Source organism: Pleurodeles waltl, chromosome 6 (genome assembly GCF_031143425.1).
Source record: "Pleurodeles waltl isolate 20211129_DDA chromosome 6, aPleWal1.hap1.20221129, whole genome shotgun sequence".
NCBI classification, from domain to species: Eukaryota; Metazoa; Chordata; class Amphibia; order Caudata; family Salamandridae; genus Pleurodeles; species Pleurodeles waltl.
This window is the reverse complement of record NC_090445.1, coordinates 160457202-160484462: the sequence shown is the minus strand read 5'-3', so window position 1 is coordinate 160484462 and position 27261 is coordinate 160457202. Positions and strand designations below refer to the sequence as shown.

Here is a 27261-nt window from a genome sequence, read left to right as displayed (position 1 = left end):
TGAACTGAAATCGGGTGGGTGGATTGGGGTGGTGTGGACTGGATGGGAGGGAGTGGGTGGGTGGAATGCATTGAGGTGTGGTGGATTGGACTGGATTGGGTTTGACTGGAGTGCAGTAGATTTGAGTGGGGTGGGGTGGACTGGAGTGGAGTAGACTAAATCGCAATTGGGATGGATTGGTCTGGAATGAGGTGCTTGGACTGAATGGGGTGGATTGTATTGGGGTAGATTGTGGTGGGGTGGATTGGAGTGGTTTGGATTTGAGTGAGATTGATTTGTAGGGTGGAATGGATTGGAGTGGGGTGGGCTGGAGTGCGGTGTATTGGATTGGGGTGAGGTGGAGTGGACTGTATTTGAGTGGCGTGGATTGGAGTGAGATTGATTTGTGGGGTGGAATGGATTGGAGTGAGGTGGGCTGGAGTGGGATTGAGTGGATTGGGGTAGAGTGGACTGGATTTGAGTGGGGTGGATTGTGGTGGATTTGACTTCAGTGGAGTGGGGTGAATTGGATTGGAGTGGGAAGGTATTTTTGGAGTGGGATGGATTTTTGGAGTGGGATGGATTTTTGGAGTGGGACGGATTTGAGTGGGGTGGATTGGAGTGGGATGAATTGGATTGGTGTGGTTTGGACTAGATTGGAGTGGGGGGGATTGCTGTGGGGGTGGATTGGAGTGTGGTAATTGGGCTAAAGTAGAGTGGATTAAGGTGGTTTGGAGTGGGGTGGATTAAGGTGGAACGAATTGGACTACAGTGAGGTGGATTCAGGTGAATTGGATTGTAGTGGGATGGATTGGAGTGGGTGGACTGGGTTGGAATGGGGTGGACTGGGTTGCGGTGGATCAGAATAGGGAATTTTATTAGAGTGGGGGCGATTCAGTTGGACTGGGTTTGTGTGGGGTGGTTGGACTGAGGTACATTGGTTTGGAGAGGGGTGGACTGTAGTTGGGGTGGAATTAATTTGAGTGTTTGGATTGGGTTGGACTGGATTGGTGTGGGTGGATTGGGATGTACTGGATTTGTGTGGGGTGGATTGTGGTGGACTGGAGTGGGGTGAAATGGGATGGAGTGGGGTGGATTGGAATCAGGTGAGGAGAGGTGGAATGGCTTGGAGTGGGGTGAATTGGATTGGGGAGAACTGAGTAGAGCAAATTGTTTTGGATTGGCGTGGGGAAGGTTAGAGTGGTCCAGGTTGTTTGAGATTGGAGTGCAGTAGATTGGGATTGGAGTGAAGCAGGTTGTTTTGGAATGGAGTGGGGCAGATTGAAGTGAGCAGGTTGTTTTGGCTTTCAGTGGTGCATATTAAAGAGAGGCAGATTGTTTTAGATTGGAGCGGTGCAGATTTTTTCTTATTTGGGGTTTATTGTTTTGGATTGGAGTGCGGCAGATTATTTTGCACTGGAGTGGGGCAGATTGGTTTAAATTGAAGTTGGGCAGACTGATTTAGATTGAAGTTGGGCAGATTGGAGTGGGGCAGAATGTTTTGGATTGGAGTGGGGCAGATTGTTTTGGATTGGCATTAGGAAGATTGGAGTAGTGCAGATTGTTTGGGATAGGAGTGGGGTAGATTGGGATTGGAGTAGGGCAGACTGATTTAGATTGGAGTTGGGCAGATAGTTTAGGATTGGTGTTGGGCAGACTGCTTTAGAATGGAGTGAGGGAAGATTGTTTTAGATTGCAGGGATGCAGATTGTTCTGGATTGGAGCAGGCCAGATTTATTTTTAGATTGGAGCTGGGCAGATTGGCTTGGATTGGACTGGGGCAGACTGACTTAGATTGGTGTCGGGCAGGTTGTTTAGGATTGGTGTCGGGCAGTTTGGAGTTGGGCAGACTGCTTTAGATTGGAGTGGGGGAAGATCGTTTTAGATTGGAATGGGGCAGATTGTTTTGGATTGGAGTGGGCAAATAGGAGTAGGATAGATTGTTTGGGATTGGAATGGGGCAGATTATTTGTGATTGGAGTGGGGCAGACGGCTTTGAATTGGAGTGGGGCAGATTGGCGTGGGTCACATTGTTTGGGATTGGAGTGGGACAGACAGAAGTGGGGCAGATTGTTTTGCACTGGAGTGGAACAGATTGTTTTGGATTTTGAGTGGGGGCAGACTTAAGTGGAGCAGATTGTTTTGGATTTGAGTGGGTCAGATAGGAGTGGGGCAGCTCGTTTTGGACTGGGGTGGGGCAGATTGGAGTGGGGCCAACTAAAGCGAGGCACATTCTTTTAGAAAAATGGCAAAATAGTGATATAGCACTGCTTCAAAATGTGTCGCAAAATTTGCCTTTTCTTGACGGATAATTTGCTCCTCCTTTGCTGCATAATTCCAGTGGGGAATGAACATCAAAACTCATATTAAGAGGTCAGAACTTATGTTTCAACATCAGACTATGACCACAGAGTAAGAGACAGAAATGCAGAACAGGGAGGGGGAGAAGAGGGAAAATTAAAGACGAAAAGGGGGACCAGGACAAAAGCTGTCAGCAAAGTTGAAAACAAGCATTTGCAATGCAATGGGTCTCGCATTTACTCGAGTTAAAGTTATTAGCGTTGTAAACTCCTAACCGGACTTTACTTGCCACATAAACTGAAAAGTAAAACAGTTTCACATAAGTGAGCCGATGGCCGCCGTGAGTGCAAAGGAAACACACAAAAGGAAACAAGTTCGCCCGCAGTGAAACGTATAGGCAAAAGTGCATTTATCTATGTAACTGGGAAAAGTGCAAATATCCATGTAACAGGGTCGATGTCATGCAAAGCGCTCTACTAATGCCCAGCGTGATTGTGCTGCCTACGAAATAAAGAGAAAAAATTGTGCAGAAACCATACGGACACATGGAGCTTCGTATGTTTTCAGTAGTTGTCCGGTGCACTGGAGGCGGGTTAAACACCAAAAAAAAAAAAGGCATGACGTATGCATGACTTTCACTAATTAAATCAAGCTAATTTTAAAAGGCAAGCCCACGAACAAACCAAAGTGATAGGCTTGACATGGGTGTGGTCAAAAGCCCACGGAGATTACACCAGGGACAGCGCGCTTCGCGCTCGACCCTAAAGGAACTAAAAGAGTTGGATAAAAGAGATAGGAAGTGTAGGGATGTGAAATAAAGAGGTACGAGTTGCATCAAAATAGGCAGCCTTGTTATTTGTCAACCTCAGCATTCGGCAGCGTCGGTGGCCGACTCCTAAGGCAAACCTTGGGCGACTACACTTATTTTAAGTATTTACTAGGGACTTTTTTTTAAGGACAAATTAAGCACTTGTTATTGCTGGACGCCTGGCCATGATCTTGAGTGCCTGCATGTAATATTTTGCTTTTGGCATAAAAAAGGCAAAACTGATTAATGACGAGAAAAGCAGACCGTGCCCTCCCCGCGGGTGGTAACGCATTCGTACCACGTCACCGGGACGCAGAGGTGCGACAGGCATCATTCCTCACAGGAAGGCCTCCTTTGTTTTCAAGGTGGAACATATTCGCAGGTCGCAGGGGACCCCGCCTTCCAGCCATTGTGAAAGCCGACCCCTTCTGCCTTCTTAACATATTTCCGACATGAGGTAATGGGAACCGCTTCTATGGCTACGGCCGGGCTCCTTCACATCTGTCCAATCCTGCAGAAATGTCCCTCGTGTGCTGAAACATGCTGGTCAGATCTTCCGTGAGAGTGCTCAGTTATTTTTGTGTACTTCCGTAGTTAAAAAAAAGTCAGTTTAAACGGAATTTTCTGGGGGTGTTTACACAAAATTAATAAAAAATTAAAATTCAAAAATATGAAAAAACTAAGGTGTCGATGCCATCACCCTCCCACATCTGCACATCGAAAGTGGAACGACACAAGTTTCAATCCCTACTAGTTGAGTCAGTCTATCTTCTCTCTCTCAGCTCTGTTAATTAAGCAACAACTGTCATTTACAGCACTTAGGAAAGCAGAAGCGCGGCTTCAAGCCTCCATAAAATACAGTACGCATTATTAAGTGCAATAAAATAAACACAGTTTACTCTTGGGCCCCAGCCTGAGGGCTCTTGATAAAATAAGGTAACCGATCTTTCTGGAATGATACAACAAATGAGTACCTGTCCTCTTCCCAAAAAGTCCCCTTAAATGTCAATTTAACTTAGCAGTCAACGCCCATGGGGACCTCATCTTGCTTAAACAAGGCAAAAATCGAACAGACACGCCACTCTAGTTCTTTTTGACTTCGATACATTTTCCAGCAGATCCTCCCACAAACAATCAACACTCTATGCAAAACTTGGAAACTCCGTCCATGCAAGTCAAATTGAAGCAAGCATGAAAACACAGCGCTTAGCTCCTTGGAGGCAAACGTGCGCCATACACAAACAGAATAATATAAATAATAACAAAGCAGACGTTGATGCCAAATAAGGACTGTGGCTTGGCATAAAGAGTTAGCCCATCCACCCATCCAAACTTTCCCTCGTCCAACCCACATCAGTGCATTCATCCAGCAGGCCATCTACCTAACCCGTCCACACGTTCTTCCGTAACCTCACCCATTCACCCATTCATTCATCCAACAAATACACTAAGGCACACTTAAATCTACTCCAACCGTTTTCTGCCTTCATAAAATTTACTCCAATCAAAGGTTTTGAGGAGTAATCCTGGAAGAATTTTGCGAATTTCTCTTTACAAATACGCAAAGCACACTGGAAACAGGTTTTCTTTCTTTCTCTGATGGGAGTAAATGTCTGACCTAGATTGGAAAGGGCTGAGAAACGCTTGCGATTTCCTTCACACAAGCACGTTTGGCGTTTCCCAAACCTTCAGGGAATTTCTCCCTGAAAAGCTCATTTTCTCTCCCCGAGGAAAGAATTACTCTTTTATGAGTATAAGTCCACGCTTTGTGAGGCTTAAACACGCTGCCTTGTACAGGCGCGCACTTTTGTGGATTAGACATCAAATCCCCAGCTCGTCCCTTGACCTCATGCTATGGAACTGCGTAACTGCTTCGAAAACTTAAGAGCTATATATTAAAAAGATGTCATATCTTTGAGACAATATGTGTGGAAACTGCTCCATTTCCATCACCCAACCACACTGCCTCGCTCGTCTTTCATGGCAGTGACCGAGCAGCACAGGAGAGACAGGAAGAGGCGGACTACTGTGGAGAGGGCTACGACGAACAGCAGACCACATTATGGCCAAAAAAAGATGGCATCCGAGGTGCATCTGACGGCTCTTAATTGGCACTGCACATTGTAGAGACACATCACGAAGGCTTCCCTCTGTATCGATGGCCTCCCTCTCTAAAAAACAATGGCTTCCCTTTCTAAACGCCGACAGCTTCCTCCTCTTTACACCGATGGCTTCCCTCTAGGTACAGCGAGGGCTCTCTTTACACTGATGTTTTTCGTCTCTGTACATCAATAGCTTCCGTCTGTACACCGAAGGCTTCTCTTCTCTGCACACCGAAGGCTTCTCTTCTCTGCACACCGATGGTCCTTCTCTACACACCGATGGCTTCCCTCTTTACACACCGATGGCTTCCCTCTTTACACACCGATGGCTTCCCTCTTTACACACCGATGGCTTCCCTCTTTACACACCGATGGCTCCCCTCTTTACACACCGATGGCTCCCCTCTTTACACACCGATGGCCCCTCTTTACACACTGATGGCTTCCCTCTTTACACACCGATGGCTTCCCTCTTTACACACCGATGGCTTCCCTCTTTACACACCGATGGCTTCCCTCTTTACACACCGATGGCTTCCCTCTTTACACACCGATGGCTTCCCTCTTTACTCACCGATGGCTTCCCTCTTTACTCACCGATGGCTTCCCTCTTTACTCACCGATGGCTTCCTTCTCTACACACCGATGGCTTCCCTCTTTACATACCGATGGTCCTTCTCTACACACCGATGGCCCCTCTCTTCTCTACACACCGATGGCCCCTCTCTTCTCTACACACTGATGGCCCCTCTCTTCTCTACACACTGATGGCCCCTCTTTACACACCGATGGCTTCCCTCTTTACACACCGATGGCTTCCCTCTTTACACACCGATGGCTTCCCTCTTTACACACCGATGGCTTCCCTCTTTACACACCGATGGCTTCCCTCTTTACACACCAATGGCTTCCCTCTTTACACACCGATGGCTTCCCTCTTTACACACCGATGGCTTCCCTCTTTACACACCGATGGCCCTTCTCTACACACCGATGGCCCTTCTCTACACACCGATGGCCCCTCTCTACACACCGGTGGCCCTTCTCTACACACCGGTGGCCCCTCTCTACACACCGGTGGCCCCTCTCTACACACCGGTGGCCCCTCTCTACACACCGGTGGCCCCTCTCTACACAACGGTGGCCCCTCTCTACACAACGGTGGCCCCTCTCTACACAACGGTGGCCCCTCCCTACACACCGGTGGCCCTTCTCTACACACCGGTGGCCCTTCTCTACACACCGATGGCCCTTCTCTACACACCGATGGCCCCTCTCTACACACCAGTGGCCCCTCTCTACACACCGGTGGCCCCTCTCTACACACCGGTGGCCCCTCTCTACACACCGGTGGCCCCTCTCTACACACCGGTGGCCCCTCTCTACACACCGGTGGCCCCTCTCTACACACCGGTGGCCCCTCTCTACACACCGGTGGCCCCTCTCTACACACCAGTGGCCCCTCTTTACACACTGGTGGCTTCCCTCTCTCTTCACTGATGGCTTCCCACCTTATACACTGATGGCTTACTTCTGCACATTGATGGCTTCTTTCTCTATACACTGATAGGTTCCCTCTATATACTGATGATCTTGAAAAACCCAGGTCTCATATCATCATTCCACCTTCACTCCTGTAAGTCAGAAAATTACCGAAGACCTATCCCTTCAAACAGTACATCAGCGACCGGCAATTAAGGCCCACTTCTAGCTTGAGGTCCAACCTTGTGCAATGTTTTTTTTTTTCCATTGGTGAAGTTAGGCTAAGTTCACTATTGTCACCCTTTATGGAAAGTACTGGTTTGCCTTTGTACATAACGAATGTTTTTCGACAGCATTACAACTGTCTACCTTTTTGTACGCTCTTCTAGTTAAATGTTGCAGAATATGTGTCCCATACAAGTTTACCCTTTGTGGTGCCTTTCTATGTGCACTGAGCAGCAGAAGAACACCAAAGCCCTCATAACGAGTGCTGTCCCAATTCTAGTTTGGGTGGACACAGGAGTTTCTATACAAATTGCAATTACAAGTGTTGTGAACAATCTGCACCTTCAGGTTTGGATCCATGCACATTTTGCTAGGAAATACAGCCTGCAGCCCAGCCTCTGGGAACCTTAACTCTCCTCTGCTACTTTTGTTAGTTAATGGAGGCATTTTGCATTATTTGCAAACCATATACAATTAAAAGGACCATCTCAAGGCCGAGATGCCTTCCTTGGTCTGGGTTTTGACAGCCAGCTCTCGAACAAACCTATGCTTATTACACACTTGGGCTCTAGGGCCACCCCTTTCAATATAGTAGGATTGCACGATTCCTCTCAGGATAAAAACGTAAATCACATAAAACACCTAAACTATGCATTCACATCACATCCAAAAAGATACACCACCCCCGGATACCACAGAAGTTAACAAAACATACATATGGCTTTAATTCTCTTATATAAAAGCAATTTTACTTTTATATTCCATATAAAAAAACACTGTTAAGTTAAAAACACATGAACATCATAAAAAGTTATGATAACATAAAATTAAAACCATAAAAACCAATAAAATAATGGAGAATTAAGACAAAATAATTAGCCTTCATAAAACCAGCAAAACTGATTATTTTATCAACAGGGGTCCATGGCAATATTGTATCCCATATAAAGAGTCCCTCTGTGCCGGAGGTTCTGTTTTATATTCTGTCAACACGTTTTGGCGGACACTCTTACTAATAGCCACCTTCTTAAGGACTATACAATGTTTTCTCCCAAATAATTTCATATACCATCCGATGGTGATATAGATATTACGGCTATTGGGCTCCTATAGATTCTCCTCTAATCAAGGACGATATTCCTAATTTGTCGAATAGGAGAAACTTTTCATCATCAACTCTGATTTGAATCAAAGAATCCATTGCACTCTAACAGTGCAAATGCTCTAGTGATCAATATGTCCTTCACTGAACCCCAGTTCGAGTGCTGGATCCGTCCTGTATGGGAGTCCCTCTGATATAACATCCAAATACTTTTGGACCAAAGCCAAATACTTGTCACCTTGCAAGCATTAATGGTTTCAGCCCTGTCATAATGACCACTTGAGAGTACCTTAGATCGATTTCAATCCACCCATAGCATACCAATAGCTTAAAAAAACTCTCCCCTTTCAACCATTGGCTTTTTTCAACCAGTCACTTTCAGCCACTGGCTTCGGTCTTTGAGTGTCATTTCTTGGCTCAGCCCAGAGCAGTATTTATCTCTCTGCTAACGATATTGGCTGTTTGTATACATTCTTCTGCCTCTCTTTCACTTCTTGCAACGATTTGCATGAGAAACTAATTTATAGAAATAGCTAAAAAACAGGACTTTGATCAAAGGCCAGGTAGCCTTCAAGAACTACATACAGGGATAACAGAACTCACTGCCCTGTACACTCTACCCACACAGCTAGTTACCCCCTGGCTCAAAAGTTTTAGAAAATGATATTAAGGTGTGGGGAACAATGTTATAACATGCAATGATACAAACTCATACACTTTCGATATAACCTTTATATACCTTATTACCAGTTTATTGTACAATACAAAAAAAAAATATTGTGACAATAATGCCTGCTACATTCAAGACAATGTATGGCATGTTAACACTACCACATTTAATATTCAAGAATGCATGACAGGCACAGGACCTAGAAAAATCGACTGTTTGAATGGTAAAGCCAACAATGTGTGCTTGATCACCATGCTTTCTAGAAATTCCATGTTTTCTGACACCGTTTACATCAAAAGGGCATAGATGGTCTATTGTAACCACAGCTGCAAAGGAAGATGGCATTGTAGGCATAAGTCTTGGAAGGAAGAAGTAAAAAAGTAGCATCAGCTTTCATATGCTTCTGCAAAGGAATGTTGCTTGCACATTTTTGTATAAAAAAGAGCCAAGTGCGAGTGACTCCTCCTCGCTCTGTAAACCACTCTTAGCAATAGAGGTATATAAGGGACCAATGCAAGGGCAGGGTTAGATACCTGGACTGGTTGCTGAAGGGAGATGCTGAAGGGCGAATGCAGACTGCTGCACCTCTGACAGCATAAGGCGTGCTGGGAAACCATGCACAGCCTGGCATAGCTAAAGCTTTGCAAACTAATACAGCAGCGTGAGTTAGAAGGCTGACAACATTCAGACAATGTAGGCAGGGAACAGATTAGTAAAATAGAGATCTGTGATGAAATAGGATAGCACATATCTAATACTCACCTTGATTGGCACATTATCTGCGTGGGTGTTTATAATAATTATTCTGATACATATGACTTGTAAACACATACTGCTGAATAAATAATCATATAATAATTAAATATCAATTGAGTGTGCACACTGATTTCGGATGACAAGGGAAGGGATCAATTTATCCTGACTGGTAGATAAATGATTCTCTTACAGGTTTGTCTGACTCATAACACCCCCTGCCTAACAGAGCAGATCTTGCTGAAGAGGATATAAGAGACGGGTGCTAGTTCCACTTTCCTCATAAGAAGATACATTTTCCTTTAGGGGCAAATAGGATCTACGAGGTAGACACGGCACCCTGGCAAATAAGCCCGGTTAAAAACAATTATAGGAGCAGAGTTTTGTATAATCATAGTTTATATCCACCTGGTTCCAGAGTCTTCAGAAGGTTAGTGGAAAGAGAGGAGAGTCAGGATAATCTCATACTGAGCATTCAGGAAGTCTTGTTATATGTTAGCTAAAGCTATGCATGCAGGTTGTCTTCAAGCAAATCTATATTAAATTAATGGTTTAATATCCTTAACTGAAAAGGAAGCCCTTAGCTCCTGATCAGTAAAAGACAGCATGAGCACAGAATATTTCGAACCCCATTTTCAGAATACAGCTAGTTGAGATCCAAAGTTTCGCTGCCTGGTTACAGGAAGGAGGTGCACTTCCTTGTTCAACTGAAGCAAGCTATTCACCTTCCCCATTCTCATTAGAGGCTGATAACCTACAGTGATCAACCCTGCCCTGTCAGGTTTACTGTTCACCAACTTCTCCACCAAGTGGCTATATTAGGAAAATGTTACTTACCCAGAAAGCATCTGTTTATGGCATGTAGTGCTGTAGATTGACATGCTGTGCATACTCCTGCCATCTAGTGTTGGGTCCGGAAGTGTTCAAGTTGTTTTTCTTTGAAGAAGTCTTTCAAGTCACGAGGAAGAGTGACTCCTCCTCTTGGAGGTAATGTGCAAGGGCATCAACTCCATTGTTAGACTGTCTTCCCGCAGGGGTGTGTGAATGGAGTGTAGCAGAAGTGTAAGTAAAGAGATGCCCATGAAAGTGAGAATGTAAATGAACTCCAATGTCCACAGGTGCCTGGGGAGGAGGGTGAGTGCATGTACATCTACAGCACTACATACCACAAACAGATGCTTACTGGGTAACTAACAATTTCAGTTTGATGGCATATGGGGCCGTAGATACACATGCTGTAAAGTAGTGCATTCCAAAAGCAGAGGCTAACCTGTGGGTGTTGCAGTTCGTTGGAGAAAAGTGTGTGAAGCACTGCCTGACAGGCATTAGTTCATTGGCGTGCTGAAACATTCACACAATAGTGTTTATTAAAGGTGTGGGGTCTGCATATATCAGCTATAGGTATACTTCATAGGAAAGCCATTGAAGCCCCTATTTTGCGAGTAGAATGTGCTCTAGGAGGTGAAGGCAGAGTTCTTTTGGCTGTAATGTAACATGTTTGTATACATTAAACTATCCACCTAGCAATGCCTGATTTAGTAATGGGCTTTCCTTTGTGAGGGGACAAAAAAGCAAGAAAAAGTTGTTTGGTTTTACAAAATTCTTTAGTTCTGTCAATATAGTACATAAGAGCTCTTTGAACATCTAATTTATATAGAGCCCTTTCTGCAACTGATTCTGGGTGAGGGAAGAACACAGGTAATTCCACTGACTGACTAAGGTGGAAGTGGGACACCACCTTGAGAAGGAATTCATGGTTTCTGCAAAGTACTACCCTATCTTTATGTAGCTGGAAGGTTCTTCTAAGGTTAGTGCCTGGAGCTCACGGACACGTCTGAGTAAAGCAATGGCAATGAGAAAAGCAACTATACAAGAAAGAAATTGGAGGAAGCAGTTGTGTAGTGTTTGAATAGAGGTCTCATAAGTCTTGTGAGAACAATGTTAAGATTCCATGCAGGTGCTGGTGGAACCTGCGGTGGAATTACTCTTTTAGGGCCTTCTAGTAAGGCTTTAATACCTGCCATTTCAAACAGAGACAGATGTTGTCTGTTTTGAAGGTATGCAGCAACCTCTGCTAAATGTAAGCATATGGATGTGGATGCAAGGCCAGAACGTTGTAGATGTAGTAGGTAACAAACAATTTCTTGAGTTGTTGCATTAAATGGATACTTTTTTATGACAGTAACAGACAAATCTTTTCAGTTTAGCTGCATAACATGCTCTAGTAGTGGGTTTGCATGCTTCTTTAAAAATAGCCTCATGTCAGGTCGGAGACTGAGATAACCAAACTCTATGACCTGAGGAGCCAAATTGCTAGATTGAGTTCCTTGGGATTTGGTTCCCTGATTTCTCCATGGTTCTGATTGAGAAGGTCCTGTTTGAGGGGAAGCTTCACCTGAGAAACTACTGATGGTTCGAAAAGCGTTATGAACCAGGACTATCGGGCCCATGTGGGAGCCACTAGTATTAGTCTGGGAACCCGGAGGCGAAGTTTGGGCATTTTGTGTTGTGTGCTGTTCTGAACAGATCTATGCCCCAAACCCCCCACTTTTGAAAGCAGGGGAGTAGGACTCACGGGTGGAGTTCCCACTCATGGACTTGTTGCCACATCCTGCTGAGGAGGTCGGCAAAGATGTTGTGTGTTCCCGGAAGATGTTCCGCTAACAGATGAATGTTGTGACGGAGAGCCCAAAGACAGATTGTCTGCAACAGGCGGGATTAACCGTAGGCGATGTTTCCCCCCTGTTTTTGTAAATAGTACATGGTTGTCATGTTGTCCGTTCGGATCAAGACAACCCTGCATATCAGGTGAAGAGTACAAGTTTTGAACGCCAGCAGCTCTAGGTAGCTGATGTGGAGACCCCGCTGTTTGGTATCCTAAAGACCCTGGACTGTGAGATCGTGTAGATGAGCACCCCAACCAGCCTGTGATTCATCCATTGTCTGTATGGTTTGGGGAACAGGGTCAAGAAAAGGCCACCCTTTTAATAAGTTGCTTTTGTTCAACCACTGCAGAGAGCAATGAGTGTGGCTGTCTACCAACACTAGATCTTCCAACTGACCCTGTGACTGCGACCATTGTCGTGCTGGACATTCCTGCAATGGACGCATGTGAGTCAAGCATTCTGCACTATGGCAATGCAAGAGACCATCATAGCCAGAGGTCTCATTACAGCTCTGACTGTGACTTTTTGATTGGCTTGAAAGCACAGCATTAGTGTGTGAAAGTTGTGTATTCATGATGGATTGGGATAGGGTAATCCTAACTGTGTGTTTAGAGTAGCACCTAGATACAGTTGAGTCTGAAGAGGCTAAATGGTCAGATTTCTGGAAGTTGATAGTGAGGCCTAGTTGATGTAGTAAGTCTATGGTAGTTTGGGTGTGTTAAAGACACAGCCGGAGAGTGCTGGCTTTGATGAGCCAGTCATCTAGATATGGGAAAACATGTACCTTTTGTCTTCGCAAATGTGCTGCCACCACTGCTAGGCATTTTGTGTACACTCGAGGTGCAGTAGTGACCCCGAACTGTAGGACTTTGAACTGGTAATGGTTGCCTGCTATCACAAATCTAAGATATTTGCGATGTTTTGGGTGTATGGAAACATGAAAATAGGCGTCCTTTAAGTCTAGTGCTGAGAGGAAGTTGCCTTGTTGGAGAAGTGGGATCACGTCTTGGAGGGTGACCATACGGAAATGCTCTGACAGGATATAATAATTTAATGGCCGTAGATCTGAGAGTGGCCGTCAGGATCAGTCCTCTTTGGGGATTAGGAAGTATAAGGAGTATACTCCTGACCATTGATGTTGTATAGGGGGGGTTCTATAGATTTTTTGAGTAAGAAAGCTTGAACTTCCTGCTTGAGCGGTGTTAGGTGTTCCGGAGAGGGTCTGTGAGTGTGAGGTGAAATGTTTGGAGGTGTGGTGGTCTGCTCCAGACAGTAACCATGACGGATAATGTCCAATACCCACTGATCCGATGACACGGATCTCCAAGTGGGAATGAACTGCTGCAATCGCCCCCGACAGGTGTGGAATGATCGGGAGGAAGAAGAAGGGAGTCTCTGATTTGAAGCTGGTGTAGCACCACGGGGGAAGCACCTTAGCCTCTACTCTTTGAGTTGTTGCCCATGTGTGTGTCCCTGTAGTAGCCTCTAGGAGGAGGTTGATGACTTTGTCCCTGTTTCAGAACATGGCTTATAGGAGAAAGCTAAATGAGCCGCGGGGACTTGGTAGTTGTAGTTCTCCCATAGATTTTGCAACCTCAGTCTCTTTCTTCATTTTTTCCAGGGCCTGGTCAACCTAAGGGCCAAAGAGGTGTTCCTTATCAAAAACGACATTTAATATAATCTGTTGTACTTCTGGTTTAAAGCCAGATATGCGCAGCCAGGCATGACAACACAACTAAGTACTGGTGTTAATGTCCAATGGCAGCAATAGCTGCAGAGTTTAGGGCACATCAGATGAAGTATTAGAGATGAGCTGTTTGTGAGCTACAATTTCCTGCCCTCTCTTTTAATGCTCCTCTCTGAGGTACTGGAGGAGTTCCTCCACCTCATCCCATTGGGCATGATCATATCTAGCCAATAATCCAATAGTGTTAGCAATGTGCCAGTGATTGGCAGACTGCGCTGCAACTCTTTTGCCAGAAGCGTTGATTAGCTTACTCTCCTTATCTGGAGGTGGAGCGTCACTGGCAGCCTGGAAATTTGCTCTTTTACAGGCATTGGTGATAATCAAGGAGTCTGGTGGAATTTGGCCTTTATATAAATAGGGTCAGATGGTGAAGCCTTATGTTTTTTTTTTTTTAAACTGACCCTGGGTGTTCTAATGCGGGCTCGCGCAACATCTTTAAAAATATCATCTCGATGTCTTATCATACCCTTAAACATACAGAGGCATTGTGTTGCCCTATGTCAAGTTGAAAAGGTCTCAAAAAGAAAATCGACCTTGATGGGTTCTTCATGTATGGGGACCTGGTGGCATCTTGGCGCTCTGCTAATGAGCTCCTGATAGGAGGTGGTGTCATCAGGAGGAGACGGCCTAGCAGGGTAAAGGTCAGGATCATTATCACCTTGGGGATCAATGTCATAGGCTGACCAAGGATCAGGGGCCTCTGCTGTATCAAATGTATCCTCCCATGTCCCATGCTCCCCAGTGTAGGAAAGTGGGGACCCCTGAGAGGTGATGTCTAGTGGATCACCCTGAGAATGCAAAGGAGAGGGTGAAGTTGGTGGAGGTGGGGGTGGAGGAGAAGTGGGTGTAGGAGGATGCAAAGGGCTGGCAGCCTTGTCAGTCCTTTTTTACTTGGTAGGCACTCGTACAGCAATAGCCTCTCCAAAAGAAAGTTGGCGCTTGGATTGAGTCAGTGTAGGAACCACAGTCTTAGCCAAAATATGCCCTATGAGAGGCTGAATACGAATTGGCCTAGGCACCAAGCTTCTCCTGCATTTTGTGAAGAGTTGGTTCCACCAGAGTAGTTAAGTCAGCTTTCGTTGGTGTCTTGGAAATCTTCGGAGCCAAGGTTGATTTTTGTTTTGGTGCCAAAGTGGTAAGTACCGAAGTAGTTGGTGCCACAATGGTCGGTCCCAAAGAGGTTGGTGCCAAAATAGTTGGTCCTGAAGTGGTTGGTGCCGAAGGTATAACTATGCGGTTATGCACCAAAGTGGTCGGTTTCAGCTTATGTTTGGGTGCCAATGTCAATTTTCGGGTCCGATCATGGTCTGTTGGCAGTGGTGGCAAAGATCCCTTATGCTCTGTAGGAGCTGAATGTCTTTTAGGTAGCAGGACAGGGCGATTGGTACTCATGCTACGCTGACCTGGTGGGAGATCCTGCATTTCTAGATCGCTCTCTAGTTCGGAGTCGGAGCCCTCAATGAAAAAGGCCTCTTCTTCAGCTGCAGAGCCTTCATGGAGTTCCTCCTCTTCTTCCTCAACCTCTTGATGTCCGAAGATGTTGGGTGTCTTGTCGACCACTTTTTGCTGCATTTATCTGCAACATGCCCTTCGGTCTCATAGCGTTTTTTTTGGACTGAAACGATTGGCACGTCTTGCAGTCCTCTTCTCTGTGGTCTGGGGACAAACAGAGGTTTCAGACCTAGTGAAGGTCGGTCCATGGATATTTAGCTTGGCACTTTTGGCAGAAATGTAAAGGCATCCGTTCCATCAGCAGAGCATTCTATACTGAAAGGGATAGAAAGAAGGGCCACAAGGGCGCAGCCCAAAGGGCCTTTGTTCGAGCATGTCGATTCTATACGTGACGGTTTTCTAATCTCGAAACGCAAAAGTGGGGACGTGCTGAAAACAGTACCGATGGAGTGAAGGGTAAATCCCGAACTGGAAGAGTCCAGAGCTCAGTGATACATTACTTGACCTGACGGCGGAAGAAAACAATCTAACAATGGAGTCGATGCCCATGTGCATTACACCAAGAGGAGGAGTACCTCTACCTCGTGACTTGAAAGACTTCTTAGAAGAAAAACAACTTGCACACTTCCGGACCCAACACTAGATGGGAGGAGTATGCATAGCATGTGTATTTACAGCCACACATATCATACATATGTATATAATATGTGTAAAATAAATGTTGATGCTCCTATAAAACGCACATAAAAACACTTTAGTATTGTTTTTCAATTTGTTGTCTTTTAATACCTAGATTCTAGTTTTTGTATTGAGACTTGATAACTACTCCCCAATTATGTCCTATTTCCCTGCCCCAAGAGCAGGTACAGAAAGCTAAGCAGGAAGGAGCCTGTTTCCCTAGATATGAAGACATTTTATATCACAACACTTACCAGTGCAGACGGAGAGCATGAAGGAACGCCGACAGACCCTCCATAATCAGCAAGATGGCAATGCTCAGTATGGCAAAGGCAGCAAAAACGAAGACCAGTAAGATTCCGCCACCGAAGCTCTTTATGTGGAGCCCAATGTGCATCACCATAGTCCACAGCACTTCAGAGAGCTCTGAGAAAAGGAGTGGAAAGGAATAACAGTATGGAAGTTAAGCATTTGGAGGCTCTCTACAAGGCAAAGAGGATGCACTCAGTACAGAATAATACTCACTAAGACAAGGAAAAATCAGCTATATAATGCAGCTCACTTATCAGTCAATGACAGGCCATTCAAAAGAGAGCACTTTGAGTAATAATTTCTCATATTTGCTAGGGGAATCAGTTACAAATATGTTACTTATATACAATGCATGTGCTGAATCTGGAACTGGGTGAATATAATGCAGTACAGTGTTGCAAATTCCTAGCCAGTGAATCCTCTGCAAGGATCCATGCTATACATCTGCACTTTGTTGGTATTCCTCCTTTTTCTTGTGTGGCTTTTGGACACTAGTTAACCCTTTAGCACTCTTCCACTGAAGGGCTTCTGGCACGCCATGTTCTCCTTTAAAGTTTGCCCAGGGTCCTGTCTGCAAGTGCACCTAGCTTGTCATACATCATCATTATGGTAGGTGGGGCCTGGAAGGCTGCTAAATGAGTTCTTGATTGGGTCCATTGCCCTATTCTGTTTCAGTTCACTGTCTGTCTCCCACTTCCCCTCTCAGTGACTCGCATCTAGGGAAGTTTTTGTTGCAGTGAAGGATGTGAGTAAGTGTGAAATCAGTGGTGAATACACCAAAAAGCCAATATACTGCAACTTCATTGCATATGTGTTACAGCTCTGCACTGATATAGCGAAAAAGCAGTTATGGATGTGTAAATACCATTTTTGAAAAATAGACCTGATTAAGTAACCGAACAGTTCACAAATTAATTGCTCTAGTAGACTAATTTCCTATTCATTTTCGGACAATTTGCACACAGGTATGTGAGCATGATTCAATAGAGTATAAAACAACATGTTCTTCTTCAGGACTATTGCTTATTTATTTCATTGTTTGAGGTTATGTGTTTCAGTATCTTTTATATACAGACAATGCCCCATGAGTGCTCTCCATTAACCTTCACAAGTCAATCTGGTCCAACAATGAGCACAACACAGAAAATGTAATCACTTTCTTTGGCTTCTACCAAAGTATGACAAAACAGATATTACTGCTAGGATCCATAAATTAGAACTGAAGACTTGATTGAGTTCTCTTTTCATTGACAGATGGCTATCTTGCAAAGAAACAGATGTTACACAACAAAAGCTGGCATGACATTCCAGTGTGTTCATTTTACCAATACTGCAGGGCACTAGACTCTTCTGGGTCTTTATTTTTACCTTCAGACATCCACCAGTATGACTATTTTTACTGTCTTACAGCATCTTGGACACGATTAGAACCATGGCCATGCCCATCTGTACTGACAGGTCTTTTCATGCACCCACTGCAAGGATTTACATTTCAGCCTTATGATGCCTACACTTGACTTAAAATAACTACCTCAAGATATTTTTTGCATATTTTATAAAGTTACTTTAATACCTTTATCGTGTAATTCCCTTTCTCCTTTCCTTCAACTTACGTATAATTACTATATCCCAGTATAAAGTTTGGGTTTTCAAACTAGACAGCTATCAGATACTGGGCAAAGAAAAACATATCTGAACTAGAGCACACAACTTCAGCTGCATAGGGTTTAGACTGCCACCTACGCACTGACAATGTTATGCTCTACAATTTTATATGCCATCTATATACACATTCGGAGTACTTCTGAGAAGCCCGGGCATATCTTAACAGGAAGGGGAGGTGACAAGAAGAGAGGGTGAGCTAAGCACAGCTGAGAGATTAGTCCACAAGCATTGCAGTGGAAGAGTGGCAACAAGAATGGACAAATTCTGGGTAGAGCCTGCAACTATGCAGCAGGTGGGATCTGAGGATAGGCACCAAAATACAAGGATTTGCACTGGCAAACCTGTGCCCAGAAGACAGTAATGGCAGATTGACTAGGGGGTGAATCGGGTGAGAGGAACAGGTTTGGGACCTGCATGGAGAGGGAAAATATGAGCCAGTAAAGGAAGGCAGACTGGGTTGTTCAGTCTTAATTCCAATTAAGCTTGTAGTGCGGTTTTAATATTCCTTTTATACATGGCCAGAGCACCTACACACCATCACTTGTCTTTCCCACTTGACAATGTTTCTCTAGACGTAGCTAGCTTTTATGTTTGTAAATATAGAGGGTATAGACTTGTAAAGAGTGTATCCCTTTACATGACTAAGGAACAGCCACACAGCAGTCATAAGTGCCTAATTCTCCTCCAGGCTAACCGCTTTACTGAGGTTTGCTATTTCCTAAAACCTCTCTCAAATTCTGATCGAACACTAGGGGCCATATGTATGAAGGCAACATCACAAAGCAAAATAAAATGATGGACGGAGTGTTGAAACTTTTCAAACACTCACTCCCAGTCACAGATCTGGGTTCAATCCATTGTTATTTTGCTCACCATGATGGGGGTGAGTGGTTGAAAAGTTTCAGCACTCCGTCCATCATCCTTTTGTGTTGATAAAGTCACCCTAAGTGGGAAGGGTATGCCCAGACGTGGGTCCCGTGCTCACCGTGCCACTGGATTCAAGCTAACCTGGCAGATGAAGGGTGATACCCTGAAACTGGCCCCGGGATGCTTGTTTCCAGTCCAGGGAGTACCTGGCCTGCAGTTCAGGCTGGACTGTTCCCATGCGGAACAGGGTCAAGACTGATTTGTATATGGCTGGGTCCAAACTGGGGTGGCATGGTGGGCAAAAGAACAATATATTAAGACCAGATCTGTGACTGGGGGTGAGTGTTTGAAAAGTTTCAGCACTCCATCCACATACTTTTGTGTTGATAGTCGCCATATGTATGAACACTTTTTCCCATAGAAACAAAATGGGAAAACCCTTTGATACATGTGGCCCTAGATGTTGACACTGCACGCATGGCTTGATCGTTGAGTAAGAAGATCCAGTGAGGAGAGGCAAATTGCAAAATGCCTTTTCAGTGCTAGGTTCCAGCAGCATCTCTTGAGTTGTGTTGCCCCACTTTGGGATACCAAGTGCTGTGGATTTAGAGCTATTTATCTAACAGACCACCAGAATATTTTGACTCATACCAGTATCAGGGTAGCACAATAAACACAAATCTAAACCGGGAGACACTTGTAATATACATGATGCTAAAGTTTAGGCTAAGTTAAATAGGCAACAGGGAGTTTTCTGGCTTAATGAGTAAAGTGATTGCTGTTGACTTCTGTGTTTGGCTTCTATGGCAAGAATTGTTTTGAGTCACGAACAAGCAACTTCAAATGTTTATTTTTTGGAAGTCAATACATTGAGTATATTAAACAGGAAATAGTAACAACTGCTATTTCCACTGCAAAGGAAATACAACAGTGGAGTACTTTTTCTATTTCATGGGTTATGAAGAGGAAGTCTTTAGGGTGATAATATTTAGGGCTATCAGGCAGGGCTTTGTTCTCATATGAATTTCTATACTTTCCAACAACAAGACCCTAGCACATAGAGGTCGCCGCTTGTCATCTGGAAACTCTCTTTATCAGCTATAATTGTAATGAAGATCCGCAGGCCCGACAACCTTGCATCTTCAAGAGACTTCAGAGTCTAGCCCTACAAAATGGTCGAGTCCATCGGTACAAAAGGAACAATTGTATTTTTAGTACAAAGTAGACTAGCCTGCTTGTGGTAGGGGGTTCCACCTCCAGATCATATTGGATTATGGTGATCAAGATTTCATAACAAAAGACTCAAGACTTCAACTGCCCTTTCATTGATGTATCATTACTGTAGCACTGCTATGAGTTTTCACCCCAAATGCGACTCCCTTCCAATCAAACAAAGATTCTCAATTCAATGCAAATACTTACGTGCATGTGCCAAGCTGAGGGCCCAGAGTCGTAGGTAGCTTGCCGTGTTGGAGATGCACCCCAAGCAATATTCAATGGTATGGATGGCTTGATTGATGAGAGTATCACCGAAATCAAACTGCAGGAAAAAACAGTAGATAGGGAGGCATATGAAACCAGAAAGGATCCCCATTTTCTCCCACATTGCCCACCCCTGATCTTACCTCATCAAATCGGTCAAAGAATATTAACACCTGCAATGAAACAGCAATACTGCAATAACAAAGTACCATATGTTATTATTACTCAGTCACCCTTGGTACCACCCAGACCCTACCCTTGCTGTAACAAAGGGTATACCATTGGATTTCAACTTTTGTCCTGGAACTATTTGTTGGTGTTTCTCTCACCTGCTGTGAGCACGGTGTCACAAGGAGAACTGCCCAACATCAAGAGAGGTAGAACAACACTCTGCCTTGAGGATGGGCCTACCGGCCATACAAGCCTTTTCCCATTCCCTCTTTCTTCATAGGGTTTAGGGAGATTATTTAGTGGTCCAGCTGCCGGAATCCGAGAATTGCCATTTTAAAGTGAAAAAGATAATATAACATAGCACTGCTTGAAAGATTACAAACAGGGCAATGTGCACAGAATACTGAGGCAGCATAATCCTGAAGCCCCCTCGGGCCTCATTAATCCATTTACAGCCACTCCCTGCCCAGTCAGGTCTCTTGCAGCTTTTCTGCTTTCTCCCTTTGTGACGCTTTCTTGTTTTTCTTTTCCTCGGTCTTTCTCATATGTGTCTTTCGCTCGCAGTAAATGTTTGAGGCAGAAAAATAAGTGCGAGCTAAACCTCAAAAGCAAAATGCCATCGCAAAAGTGCATTATTCAGAAAGCAAAAAAATAAAATAAAAACAAAACTTTTCAAACAGGAGGTAATCCAAGCTCATTTTAGCCGGAAAGCCCCAAAAAAAAAAAGGCTACTCAAACATGAGCTAATCCATAAGAAAAAAAAGTGCAGCAAAGAAACCAAAAATAAACAAAGTTGGAAGAAGACATGCAACAGGGGCAGTGTCCAGGGGAGGAAATCAAACAACAAAAGGAGGGCCCCCAAAAACACTCACCATTTACAAGCAAGAATTTACGAAGGGCACTACAAACTGCGAATCACAGGAGAAGGGCGTGATAAAACACAGCACATCTCGAAGAGACTGCGCATGTGCTGCCTAGGTGAGACCTAAAAAGGTCTTCAAGGATCTTGCTTTGCTCCTGGCCAAGCAAGTGGTGGCAATGAAATGGATATCAGCCAGGCTCCTGCCGAATCGGCAATGGAGTGCACGAGTAATCCAATGTCCACAAGCAGAGTGCAGAAATCTCCATAGGGAAGAGAAAAAAGCATGTAGACATATCCCCTGGTGACATATTGGGACACGATCATCTAAGGCTTTACTGTACATGCCAAGGATGGCACCTGTCCATCCCAAGATTCACAGCAAAAGCGCAAGCTTCTTCTCCCATTCACTTCGGATATTCTTTGATACTCCAGCCACTTTCCCCTGCCATTCTCCTGGAATCCCAAAACTCTTGACAGTCATTTTACTGGCTATAATCCCCACTGCACACGTTGCCTGACCATAATTTTGACTAGTGGTTTACGGGGAAATGGGGGTGTTTAGTTCCTTAATTTACTGTTCTAGTTGTTCACAGAATATATTCTACATGGCATTAAAACTAAAATGACGATTCTCAGCTTCTACTCCAAAAAGCCCCACACAACAAACCGGATCCTGCTGCACGTTGGGGGCTCTGACGCCTTAAGTCGCCTTGCGCACTTCTTATGTACCCCTACTCATCCCACACTGGGCCCAATGCCTGTACGATCTGCATAAATGTGATCTGATTACTGTATCTTGTTGTTCTCTGAGCATGCCAATAACAATATATTTAATAAAAAAGAAGGTGGGTTTTAAAATATGGAAGAGTAGTAGGAATGGATTATTCGTGAATATATCCTCTGTCACTCTCATATGTCCAGCCTATGGGTAGACTGCATAACAAGAACAGAAAAGGGAGGAGAACAGCAGTATTAGGCAGCCAACAATTTAAGCAAACACATTTATTAATACTTGATATCTCTTGGCTGAACTGCGTGTAAGCTCCACACAGAGCCACCATGAATATTTCAGATGTAATATAGGTTATTGTGGAATGTGCAGAGATACTCAAAACGATTAATGCCCCTCTTAGAAACAACAACAGGACAGACAGGAACAAATCCTTCTTACAATGAAAGTTTTCGAAACTGCATTTCCTATGCCTAGGTCACCTTATGTATTGAAACGGTTGTGTCACAAAAGACAGATAAAAACGAGGAGCTTGTCCGACATATCCAGGCAAAGAAAATTTATATTGCACTTGAAGATGAAGGGGGTCAGTCTCAGGAGGGGCTTGTGTGGCTGGGGAATGGCGGGGATTGGGGCTGGAATGGATGGAGGGAAATAAATACATAATAATAAATGTAAAAAAAAAAAAACAACCCCAAAAAAAACTTACCTCTGCTCCCGCGCACCGCACCGCTTCTCTCCTGTCGCTGCTGTACACACAGGCTCCTGGCCTGCCCTGTGCCAATCCTGACCCTGCTCAAAAACAGCAGCAGGATTGGCTGGGCTGGAGAGGGCCTACAGCGCATGTGTGTTTGGCCGGCCCAAGACGGCCGGCCAAACATACATGCACTCTGAGGGGAGTGCACAGAGCACTCCCCTCGGCTTGTCACCCCAATGCCCGCGGTTGCTGCTGGCGAGGGTGGGACGCTCCTCCGCCCATACGGAGGAACCACGCCTGGTCAGTCCTGAACACCATCTTATCCCAGTCAAAAAAGCTGTATGGCTGAGAAGCCAGGTAGGAATCGTGGGATAGGAATATTAAGTACTGTTACTGAAGCAATACCTACAGATATAGATACTGTCGCTACACCAGGCAGACCTTACAAATAGTCAAAACCACTTTTAGCTCAACTGGAATCTTGAACTGTGAATATTATAAGTATAGCGCCTTATGTCTTACTAAGTGTACCTCAAAGCACAGGAGGAGGGACGGCATCCACAAAAAAGAGGAGGGGAGGAAACAGATGGAAAGAGAGGGCAGGAGGAAACACGAAGGATGTAGATGCTGAGCGGGATGACAGAGTAGAGGGAGCTTGATGAAAAGCAAGATACCATGGTACACCATTTAAAGGACACTAGGGCAGGTCATAGTGGGAGTCGGGAGGATACCTTCACCACTTCCTCCTTTCCACTTAAGCACTGTCTCCCACTAATAGGTGCATTTAAGTGAGGGCTCACAGTTCAGTCGGTATGATGTGGTCTCTTCTTCTGAAACGTCTTTCATGGATCTGACAATTCCAGAAAGGGGTGCATTCGAAACACATCCATACAAATCTTACCCCATGGATCCAATAGTTTTAGATTAAGGTATGTTAAAGGGGACCACTGTAATGATCTGGTCTGGTGAAGGCGTGCCACCTAACTGGAGGGCAAGCCACTTTCAGTGACTCATTTTGGGGGCAAGATAGGGCGTGGGTTGGGGAAGACTCAAGAGCTTCCTTGTCACCCTCGAGGAGTAATCAGCATGGCATGACGACAGTGGTTCCTTCATGCCGTTTGCGTTTCTCCCTGTAGCACCTGTGCACCAGTGAGCTGCGAGGTGATACCAACACTCCAGAAAAGAGTAGAATATTTCACTGTTAGTGGAAGTCCCTCATTTGCAGAACGAAGGTCGGCAACTGAGGAAGAAAAACTCTGGAGCGGAACAGGCTTTGTAAGCTGTGTGTGCTCAAAAGGTCTCTGGAGAAAGGTGAAATATGCGGGTGCACCACCAACTACGAACCCCCAGAGCCACAGAAATGGAGTGAAATGTGTTCCCATTGGCAAATTATTTGACAGGGGCGTGTGCATCCTCTTAGAGTGCCACTATGTCTGGAGAGTTAGAAGCACAGTATAGTATAATGGCTGACTAGAACCCTTTCATCCTTACAAGGAATTAGACTTGAACTAAGAGTGCCACAGGGTCACAGGTGAGTGAAAGGATGGTGCCCAGAGGCCTCAACTCATTGGCAGCGGCAGTCTCTTCATGAGCACAGATGTCTTTCCATAGAGGGTACCTTCGAACCTGGACGATGAGCCGTTGGGAAGAGTGTCTAGCTTACTCACTGAAAAAACAGAGGTGCTTTGTATCAAAACCGGTTTCTAAACACCAAACTCATAACTCCTTTCCATAAAAAGCACTGGCAAAGACAAGAGGGCTCATCTTTGATATCGAACAGCAACCTATTGGCTGTGCCAATTTTTTTACCCTCAGTTGGCCACCAGGCATGAGGAAGGAAACAGCGGACATCTTCTACTGGTTTTTCTTATGCTAATGCTTATTAAAGAAAATGTTACTTACCTTCAATAGCAATCTTTCTATTGAATGCTGTATCTACCTGCAGATTCCTCACCTATTGAACATACCCGTGCGCCAGCTGGATTCAGAAACTATTCACAGTTGTACTACACTGGTAGGGGGCGTTGGAGCCATCTCGACAACGGAAGCGGCACCAGGGTGATGCAATGGAGCCACATAGAGTCGTCGACCCCGGTGCACCGAAATTAGTTCCCCATCCATTTCATCCCAGGAAGCAATCAATCAAATCTGAGGCAGTGCAGTGTAACAAACTAACTTGAAATTTTATTACTAAGGACCTATGACTAACCTTCCAAATGAAGAGGTGGGTGCAACTGGTGAGGAATATGCAGGTGGACAGAGTATCCAAAGGTAAGTAACTTCTTTATCAGATGGAAAGGTAAGTAACTTCTTTTTCAGATGGATATTTCTGCCTTCTGATTCCTCACCTGTTCAGTACAATCCAAAGTAGTACACTTTCCCAGTTGGAGGGTATGAAGGAATGGCTAGATGATGAAATCCTGGAGCACCAACTGTGTGAAATGGCACTCTTTCCTCACTCATTTCACAGTCCAAGCAATGTTGCTTTGTAATAATTGTGGGGAGGTCTTCATGCTGCAGCTTGGCAGATCGTAACCACAGGCACACATCTTGCAGGCGTTGAGCATGGAGACTGTTCTGGTCAAATGAGTGCAGATTTCCTCGGGTGCTCCATCTTGACAAGGGCATAGCACATTTTAATGTACAAACTGACCCAGTGTGACAAGGTCCTGTTCTAGACTGCATACTGCTTTTTGTTGCCTGCATGCCCCATATAAAAAGATGTTTGTCAAACCAGATCTATTTAGTGCATCCCTCAGGGGTCCAGCCAGTGCAATCGTCTGCCTCCCAGGTTGTATGGGGTGTTGGATAACAGGAAGAAAGAGTGATGGACTGCCCTAGATGGAAAGGAGTCACCATCTTGGGAAGAAAAGCCACTTTAGTTAAAAGGACTAATTTGTCTGTAAACAAGCATGTGAAAAGCAGGAAGATGACACTCACTGATGCGCCACATCAAGATGATCGCCGCAAGGAAAACAGTTTTGAGGGTTAAGAAATGTAAGTGGCAACTCTGAGGGAGTCAAGGGGAGCACTCATCCAAACAGTCAAAACAAAATTGAAGAACCAGTGTGGGTTTCACAAAGGAAGTTGGTGGAAACATTTGTCAGCCCCCTAAAGAAAACCAATTATGATTGTGAATTTGAAAAGAGATGGCTGGTCCGGAAGGCAGAAAATGTTGGCAAGGAGACAATGTATCTCTTGACGGTGTCCACTGCACAAGTTTGTTGGGCCAGCAAAACTATGAACCTCTGACAGGATTGCCTTTAAGGGGTCTCCATTCTGACCTGTACATAAAACGTATCATTTGCTCCACCTTTCAGTACAGACTGACATTGTGGTGGGGTGGCAAGCCAATAGAAAATGATTAAACCTCCAGGGGCATCTGCAAGGAACATAGGTGACCTCACTCAATCAACCCACCAGAACAAATGGAGAGCAGGAGGATTTAACCCTGTCTTCTTCCTCTATCGCCAAGGACTATTCACTCACTACAAAGAGGAACAGTTTTTTTTTTTAAACCTATCCATAGTTTTTAATCCCCATTTACAAAAAAGGGGGAGTTCCCACCAGGGTTTGAAAAATTGCCCTCACCCACTAATTAGAGGCATGTTTCATCATTGGGCACGCTACTACATCCCGGTGCAGGCCAACATCCTGGGCAAAGCAATTTTATTTTCAGAGCTTGTGTCAAAGCGGAGACCACTTTTTGTAACTTCGGGATATGCTCTATAAATCTTATCAAACTAAAACTGCCTAGGAAGGTACCTTCTGAACCCTTTAATAATTAGGCTCCCCGGACAGAGCTAAAACCAAAACGTGGGGTAGACTGCAGATATTTGTGTCCGTGAAACCTTTCCATTCATTCATACCAACATGTTTCGGCCCTCTTCTCAGCCACTTAGAGTCTATGGGCCTTCATCAGGGTATCAGATCACTCTACTTAATCACCCTTTCGCTCATTACCTCCACTTTGCTGAGCCAGAAGTGTTGAGATTATTAGTCTATTTCTCACTGTAACACCTTGAAAATACAGAGTTTCTTTAAATCATTTTCTAAAACAGAGGATGGAGTAGGGCGTTGCTCTACTCTAACAGAGGGAGAGCGAGTGCCCTTTTTTGGTGGCATTGACTCCTTGGAGTAAGTGTGACAATGGGGCGATGGCCCTCTCCATCCCCGGTATTAGAAAATGATGAGAGGTGTGCAGAAAGGGGGCCAATCCTCTAGGATACACTGAATGCAACAAACTTGTCCCAACAGCAGGCATATACTGTTTTGTAGAGGCCCGACTGCCAGAATAACATCACAGACTTTGGCAGGAAGCTTTATAGCTGCAGCCGATCAATCTCCACCCATGAAGATGGAAAGTACGCTGGTTCTGGTGTAGGACCCAGTCCTGTTGCTGCAACAGAAGATGCTCCTAAAGGGGCAGCCAGATCGGAGGACTGATGTTCAAACTCAGGAGTTCAGGATGCCATACTCTTCATACCCAATCCGGAGCGATGAGAAAGAT

The 27261-nt window shown here is 44.8% G+C and overlaps 1 protein-coding gene across 4 annotated transcripts in view; it reads right to left on the bottom strand.

Annotated features, from left to right (window-relative positions):
• Nucleotides 1–27261, bottom strand: part of ATP6V0A1 (ATPase H+ transporting V0 subunit a1) — a 221698-nt gene that overhangs the window by 20209 nt on the left and 174228 nt on the right. For all 4 annotated transcript variants that reach the window (XM_069237704.1, XM_069237705.1, XM_069237706.1 and 1 more), the window contains 2 exons: nt 20232–20349; nt 16220–16391 (listed from right to left, as the gene is read on the bottom strand). In XM_069237704.1, coding sequence (XP_069093805.1) covers nt 16220–16391; nt 20232–20349 — 290 coding nt within the window. The remainder of the gene's footprint in view (nt 1–16219; nt 16392–20231; nt 20350–27261) is intronic.